Raw genomic sequence first — 7930 nt, forward strand, 5'->3', positions numbered from 1 at the left:
ATTTTGATTCAGCATTGCTTTTCAAACTTGTTGAGTTGATGAACAAATTTTCTGAAGATGAAAACCAGTTTTAATGAAATTGAGTCTGATGATTTAAAAATTATTTCTGTTGTTGCAAGAAAATATATTTTTATTTGAGTAAAAACAATGTAAATGTACGGGGAATAAACTCTAGAAATATCGTCGTTATATCTTTAAGTTGTCCTCCGGATTGGAGAAATTTGCTTATTCGCACGCCAAAGTCACATAAGGACGGATTTCTTGCCGTGGAAAACTGTGCAGCATTTGGCAGTGAGAAATCATCACCCTACATTTTATCTCTATGTTTAGAGGGAGAGGGGCGCATAGTAAGGCTTATTATATGTAAAGCACTCAATTATGTTTTTGTCTACTATGACTTATAAAAATTTACATTTTTTTAATAAATCCGCTTTATCACTAATGTGAATAATTCAGATTTAACGTGAATAATTTAAATTTAATATTAATTTTTTTATTTTTTAAATCAAATATTTAAATTTACTTTGAATAGTTTAGATTTAAAATTTTTAACTTATAATTTGTTTACAAAATATTTTTTGAAAAGTATCAATTAGAATATTATCTTTATTTTTATATTTTATTTATTAAAATAAAATTTATAAAATTATAATAAAATTGGATTATTCAAAGTACATATGAATAGTTAATTTATAAAATTTTTTTAAAAAGTAACAATAAATTGGAATATTCAAAAATAAATTTGTACTGTTCAAACCAGTAATTAACATACTCATTAAAAAAATTTAAAATGTATATAATTTTTATAAATTATTTTAATAAAATGATTGTTGCTTTGCATATGATAAGCTTTATCATACATCTCTCTTTCTAACTATAAGATAAAATGCAAGGCAAGTATTACTCACTTCCCAAACATTGTATGGTTTTTCATTGCAAGAAATCCGTTCCCAAGAGGCATAATTGTGTTATAGAAGCAGTCAAGACTAATATGACTAATAAATTTGGAGGTACTTCTTGATTGGTTTTCAGATTTTAGTTTAATTAATTAAAATAACATTCATTTTTTTGACCAACATTAAAATAGCATTCATTTAAAAAGGCATATAAGTTGATAATTTGCCAAATAAAAAGGGGAACAAGTCTGCAAGCCTTTCTAGTTCGCTTCAAATCTGCAATTTTGTTTAATGGAATTGGGCTCTTATACTTTCACTTGTTTAGCCAATTAGTTCTTCCCGTCATTAGCCAGGTAATATTAAATAGATTTTCATTTTCCACAAACTCTAGGACGTGTTTGGTTTCTGTTGTCATTTTTAATTTTTAAAAGCAAATTTATTATACAGGTTTCAAAATTATTTTTAAAATAAAAATAAAATAAAAATTTATTTGGTTATGTAATTTAAAAATAGTTTTAAAATTAAAAAATGAACTAGTGGTGATGGTTATAGGTAGTTAATAGTGGTGATTAATAATAAAAATTAGTCAAAGTAACTATAATTTTTAATAATTAAATGTAGTATATTTTAAAAACAAGAAAAACATTAAATAAAAAATGAAAATAGTTTTGAAAACAACTAAATGAAAAACATTTATCCAAATAAATTTTTAAAAACAAAAAATAGTTTTAAAAAATAGAAAACAAACATACCCCCAATTTCCTCCCCCGTGCACCGCAATTGTCATTAGGGCTTGTGATTGAGGAAGAAGACTGCTTCGTAAACCGAGAAGCATATCGAACAACATTTTCCTTCATGCTTAGTGGATTCTCCTGTTAGCGAGAACGTTCGGATACTCCTACTGGCTTCAGACACAAGGATGAACCTACATGCATCAGCTCATTTGCCCCCACTAGATATGGGAAAAATTAAAAATTATACCTTAAAAAATTTTCAATTAGCCCCCCTAAAATTTTTAATTGCCTCCACTTTGAGAAAATCACACCTCCTTAAAATTTTACACTCTTCTTCCTAAAATTTATCTAATTCAAAAGCTTATCTATATATAATAAATTTAAATAAAAGGAGAATGCCAATGAGAGTCTCTAGAAGATAAAAAAAACGGTGAAGATGTTGAATAATCAAAAGTTTATTTATTTAGGTTCCTTAATTAACTTGTGTATAAATAAATCTTTAATTAATCACGGCCCTCACAGCCCCCTTCTGAGGCCCCTAATACCATTCTCCCTAAATAACAATAGTTTTAGAATGGTGAAAACAATAATTAAAAAAATAACTTTCTCTAATTGCATAAATAAAAAATTTATCTCAAAAACTTTTTATGCTATACAAAAGAAAGTAGATAAATTTTATTTAATAAATAATAAAATTCAAAACAGTATTATTTTCCAATATCTATAAAAAGTTTGGTTTTATAAAGACATTATTATTTTTCCATTATTATAAATTTTGTCTTTAATTTAATTTAATAAACATTAAAAATATTATATATTAAAGAATTATTAATATTAATATTCATTTTAAATGTAAATTTTGCTCCCATTGATTAATTTTTCTAGGCGCTGTTCCAACGTGAGGATCCTGCTGAACAAGCAGCGGCCATAAAAAAAAAATTTCTTGTTTTTCTTGTTACAGCAACTTGAGTTCAGAAACACAGCAGGCAACTTGATGCTGTAATGGCAGCCATAGTGCACAGGGGAGGAAAGTAGAATTTGAGGAAAATAACAATCTATTTAATATTATCTGGCAGCAATTTCAGTCCACCTCACCATACAACTTGTCACATTTAATCCAACTTGGTAATGACATCAGCATCCACTAACAATGTTAAACCATTTTAGCGGACTTAATGACCAGAAGGACTAACGGGCTTAACGAATAAAAGTACAAGAACCCAATTCCAATAAACACTGCAGAACTGTAAGTCCATAAGTGCTTCATTAAATATTGAAGCAAATTATAAGGGCCAGTACATATGTTTACCAGTACAAAATGCATTTCCAACTCAAAACATTTTAACTTTTGTTATTTGAATAAATAATAATAATTACACTGAAGGGATTCATGGAACCATTGAATACACAAGCGCAGCATTCTGAGCAAAAATTAAATCACACCACCATGAGAATTCAAAGCTTCCAATAAACGCCCAGTCGGTGCAAGATGCCGGCAACGACAGCCCAGAATAGGATCTCTGCAAAGATAACATAAAGCAGTATGCCTACTCTCACAGAATGCCATACTTTAATGAAGACGTGCTTTTGGATCCAATATATCTGCTCATGAACAAATCACAACGTCCATAAAGAAGACTGATTGAGTCACACATTTAGAGGAATACTTAAAGTACTAATATTTGGCCCAAAAAAATGTACTGATATTAGTTAAGTTAATAAATTTATGCGTATTATCTGCAGTTACATGGTAAATCAAAGGTACGTAATTTAGACAAGTTTCCCCAGGAGCGTTGCAGGGGAAGATCTCCTAGCTAGATCCATAATTTTGCTGTTTACTATAAGACTAATGCAACACCTGTCCATCAAGGGTACCGGGACCTTTAAAAGTAAAGATAGCGGCATGTAATTTAGGTCATGGATATCAATACCTTGATATTTCAATAAAACCCAAAATTTCAATATGGGAAGCCATTTTATTGACAAGCCAATGAATTATATAGTACAAGAGGACCAGGGTGAATAGAGAATTAGATGAGATAAATTTACCAGTGTATTATGAGGATTATCATAATACCACCCATTAACAAATGCCGCAAAGATTCCTTCAGCCGCCATAACATAGACAAGCATGGCGTTCATACCAATCCATTTGAAAGGCAAGAATAAGGATTTCAAAACCCAAATATCGACCTGGCCAGACGGATTAACACATTTCTGTCAAACCAACAAGTGTGGGAAACCAATAACAAGAACCACATGGGTCAGCAGAAGCAAGCTAAAAGACAAAATCTGAAAGACCGGAATAAGTACCAGTCTCTATAAAGGAAACACATACCATAATATAGAAGGCAGAGAAAACTAATGCTGCAGCTCCAGATGTTACAAAGACATAACTGGTTGTGTACAACTGTTTATTCACAGGAATGGCTGCGGTAGAAAGAAAAGATGAAAAGAGATGTGATCAGAAATGAGTTAGATATCAGCACAATCAGCTGCAGGCTGAAGCATGACAGAGTTAACAGCTCACACCATGAGTAAAGTGAAGAATGACTCCAGAAATAAGGAGAGCTAAGCCCATAAGAAGCCAGTGCTTCAGCCTAGAAGAATGGTCCTAAAATGAAGGAAGAAAAACTTATGTCAAGCAGTGATCACTTGTTATGAAGCATTGATCTTTTGGTGCTCCAGAGGCTTGACCTGCAAGTGTACTAGTACGTGTCCAAAATGCAATCCGATAACTGTGGACAGAACAGCAGAAATTGAGCTGCATTTGCATATGATATTTCTTCAAGGATCAGTAGAACAAGTTGTCCAATATTACAGAGCATCCTCGTTAACAGAGGCCAGACATTTCAAATAATAAGCAGAAGTAAAAAGAATGGGAGACCTCAGATTATTTCCTTTGCGAAAATGCACCATTTTCTCAAATTTTATTACATTTATGATATGCGATAGCATTTGCGTAAACGTAGTTATGAACTGGTTCAAATCTAGGCATAGTGTAGTCGTCAAAGATATAAGGATCATATGCAGACCTTAAAATTCCTTCTGGCTCAAAAGGAGCATAACACCAGGAAGGAGCACCTTGTTTGAAAGGCCCTTCATATGGGGGATTCTCATTGCAAGCCTGTAGCATTTTTAAGAAAAGATAGTAAATCAATAAATTGGCAAATTGATACTGATCATAAATAAGTGTTACAAAGGAATGGCAGAAAAAAAGTTTCTGGGTGAAAACGGCTACACACTTCAGACCTCCTCCAAGCTGGACGCTTGTACATGTGATTAATTCCGAGTACTTTTCTGTCAATATATCCCACAGCGTTGCAGGGGGGATCTAGTTTTCCTCTAACGCCACAGACTACCTAAAATTACAGAGAAAACATATTAGAGGTGGGGGATGGTTGGAAAAAGGGCAAAATTAGAAGCATTTCAACCATACCTGTTGCTTCCTGCATACTTTCAACTACAAAATACATTAAAGCTACTAGGAATAAGCTTTTCAGAAATACCCAAGAGTAAAAATAAACTTCACATATCATGACCTTCACACCACAACGAAGACTGAAGTCAACCACAATTAGTAAGCAAGGAATGAAAACCAAATGCAGTCAAAAGACATTGCCCCTGAGGCATTAAAGATTAGAAAAAAAAATATTATATGCAGTTTCTTAAATCTTTGTTGTTTGATTACCTAATCAAAATATAACAAGTATATCATCTTTTAATAATAAGATGAAACATAATTTCTGTGGACAAATATCCAAATAATTAACGAATTTGCTTGTAAAGTTTTGATCGCAAAATCATTCCTTGTTACTCCCTCTGGTCCTAAACGTAGAAGTTAGACAACTAACAACTAATTCACACATATTATGATATTAATTTAGTTATTTGTAAAAAATAAAATAAAATTGTATGCTGGTCTCCCAAAAAGACCCTAGTTTTAATCATTTATATTGGAAACTACCCATAATATACAATCAATCAATAAGGATAGTTTGGAAAATAACAAATAAAAATAATATGGGGGACAAAAGAGATTGAAGCCTTATCAACTAGCTCTTATATTTAGGATTGGAAGGAGTAGATTTTAACTAAGAAACATGATAGGCAAGTGTAATGTGAAAGATTATAGTTAGAAGAATCAGCACTTCAACAGCGGACAGCTGAAAGCTTACGGTTAAAGTTTTGCCATGATAAATGCTGTCAGGGTTTTGGACAATGAATTTCCATTCGGCGACATATATTCCATAAAGTAAGGCCATGTACACAATAAGAATGCATGCCCCGACCAACCTGAAATTTTAAAGGAAGATAAAATGTTAAAAGGAAAATCATGTTCCCAGTCAATCCAAAACCATAATATCACACTAACCAGTGCCAATAGTATGATTTGAATATTGAAAGTTGGGTGGTTGTCTGATATTCAGCTTGTTCTCTCTTTGAATATATTTCCACCAGCGCTAGGATCAAATATGATAGGGCAATTCTCTACACGGCGTAGATCCCCAAGTTCACTTCAGTTATGTTCATTTCCTTTGCCTAAGATTTTCAGAACTATAGCAAGAAGTGAAGAATGACTAAAATCACCTGAAGAATGCCACACCACCTTATATATGTCATGTCAACTCCATATGATAGATGGTCCGGAGCATGCGAGAAACCACCTTCATCGGACATGGAGCTCAAGGTTAACTTCAAAATCTAGCACAATATGTGCTATTGAGAAATTCATCATTAATACCAGCTTCAACTGCTACATCATATTTCAATTCAGGATGACTTCCACTTGATCATCTAATTGTTGAAAGACAGTGATAATTAACGAAACTCGTGCAAACACTGATTTGATAGTTCATTATCTTCATCCCCTCTCAGACAACAGACATGGTCGTTTTTAAGAATTTTAGATATTAAAAATGAACTATCAATAATTATGACTCTTCAAGGCTTTAAATTGTTCACGACTCATAAGGTAATATTTATTGGTGTTACTTTTTCCCCTTTAAAGAAGAAAGCCTAACCTTGTAGGAGCAGACCCCAGAAGAGGAGTTTGAGTGTCCTTATAATCACTTTTCTCACAGCAAGAAGTCTATTTGGTATTCTCTGAAAAATAAAAATAGAAGTAACAAGAATTAGAGGAAACTTGAAAATTTAAAAAAAAAAAAAGTCGGGGCCAATACCTTTTTCTCATTTACAGTAAAACTAACCTTGAGAGCCAGTGGAATGGCCATCCCCACAATGAACAAAAAGAAGGGCATCACAAAATCAGCAAGGTTGCACCCATTCCATGGCGCATGACCAATCACAGGCCAGTGGCCGCCCGCGTCATCAACCAAGATCATTAGCTACATCACATATTACCATAACTGATAACACGTTAGAGCACAAGTTTGTAACTTATGAGGTTTACAAAGAGGAAACTTGTGGAAAATACATTCATAAAGTAGAGTGACCTTAAAAATGTCATGAGAATTGTCAGTTGACATGTCGATTTATGTACATAAATTCAGGTGACAGCAGTTTTTCCAGCAAATCATGATTCTTCGGAACTTGACGAGAAAATTAAGTTAATTTTCCGTAATTAAGCAATTGGTTTGATGGTTTGACTGCCTTATGATGTTTTTTTAGCATTTTGGAGGATATTTATTCGCTTTATACTTTGTAAAGAACGATAGTGGGTTTTCAGCTGATCAGCTCAGCCACCAACCCCGGTTCTCGTTTCCATAATTTAAGAATGTAAATACTTATGAAAAGGATGTGAGATAGAAGCAGCACCGCGACAGTAAAACCGCGGAAGATATCGAGCGAGGCAACACGCTTTGGCTTAGGAGGCTTCTCGTCGGAAACGCCGGCCTCTGAAACAATCATAGTGTGCTGGCGAGTTGTGTCGGCTTTGCTTTCCGCCATTGCTGGATTCTTTCTAAGACAGCAAATGGGGCTTTCATTCAAGTGCTCTCTGACTTTGAGACTGACTTAGCCGATTAGAATCCGAAGAGAAGATGAGTGCATAAAATGCGCGCTATTCCAAGCCATTTGGATTTGTGTGCTCCAAGTGGACCATGGTAAGATTCCCGTATCTATTCCTATCTCATTTTATTATGATGTGACTTGAGCAGGCCGGCGCTCAGGGTGGATAATACTGAAACTTGTACATGTGTCATTGTCAGCCTGAGGAGGACAGCTTCGAGACGCCATCTATCTCGCAAGGCACGAAAGGGAAGAAGAGAAGTTATAATTATAATCAAAAAATAATAATTATTTAATATTTTAAATTTTAATTTAATTATAATTCAATTT

The 7930-nt window shown here is 33.3% G+C and overlaps 1 protein-coding gene across 4 annotated transcripts; it reads right to left on the reverse strand.

Annotated features, from left to right (window-relative positions):
* Nucleotides 1-2854: 2854 nt before the first annotated feature.
* On the reverse strand, nucleotides 2855-7688 carry LOC129306343 (uncharacterized). 4 transcript variants are annotated; one of them, XM_054946889.1, is made up of 13 exons: nucleotides 7409-7688; nucleotides 6841-6978; nucleotides 6655-6736; nucleotides 6221-6297; nucleotides 6006-6121; nucleotides 5809-5926; nucleotides 4876-4992; nucleotides 4666-4757; nucleotides 4328-4394; nucleotides 4163-4244; nucleotides 3969-4060; nucleotides 3680-3847; nucleotides 2855-3150 (listed from the first exon to the last, which is right to left on the reverse strand). In XM_054946889.1, the coding sequence occupies exons 1-13, from the start codon at nucleotides 7538-7540 to the stop codon at nucleotides 3019-3021; spliced, it is 1413 nt and encodes a 470-aa protein (XP_054802864.1). In that variant the 5' UTR covers nucleotides 7541-7688; the 3' UTR covers nucleotides 2855-3018. The 4 variants fall into 4 exon arrangements, with proteins under 4 accessions (XP_054802864.1, XP_054802863.1, XP_054802865.1 ...); XM_054946888.1 differs by having other exon boundaries at nucleotides 2855-3232; nucleotides 7409-7684; XM_054946890.1 differs by having other exon boundaries at nucleotides 2855-3232; nucleotides 3680-3823; nucleotides 7409-7682.
* Between the last annotated feature and the right edge of the window lie 242 nt (nucleotides 7689-7930).

This window comes from Prosopis cineraria, unplaced genomic scaffold (assembly GCF_029017545.1).
Source record: "Prosopis cineraria cultivar Desert tree isolate PC_DT_omini unplaced genomic scaffold, ASM2901754v1 PC3, whole genome shotgun sequence".
NCBI classification, from domain to species: Eukaryota; Viridiplantae; Streptophyta; class Magnoliopsida; order Fabales; family Fabaceae; genus Prosopis; species Prosopis cineraria.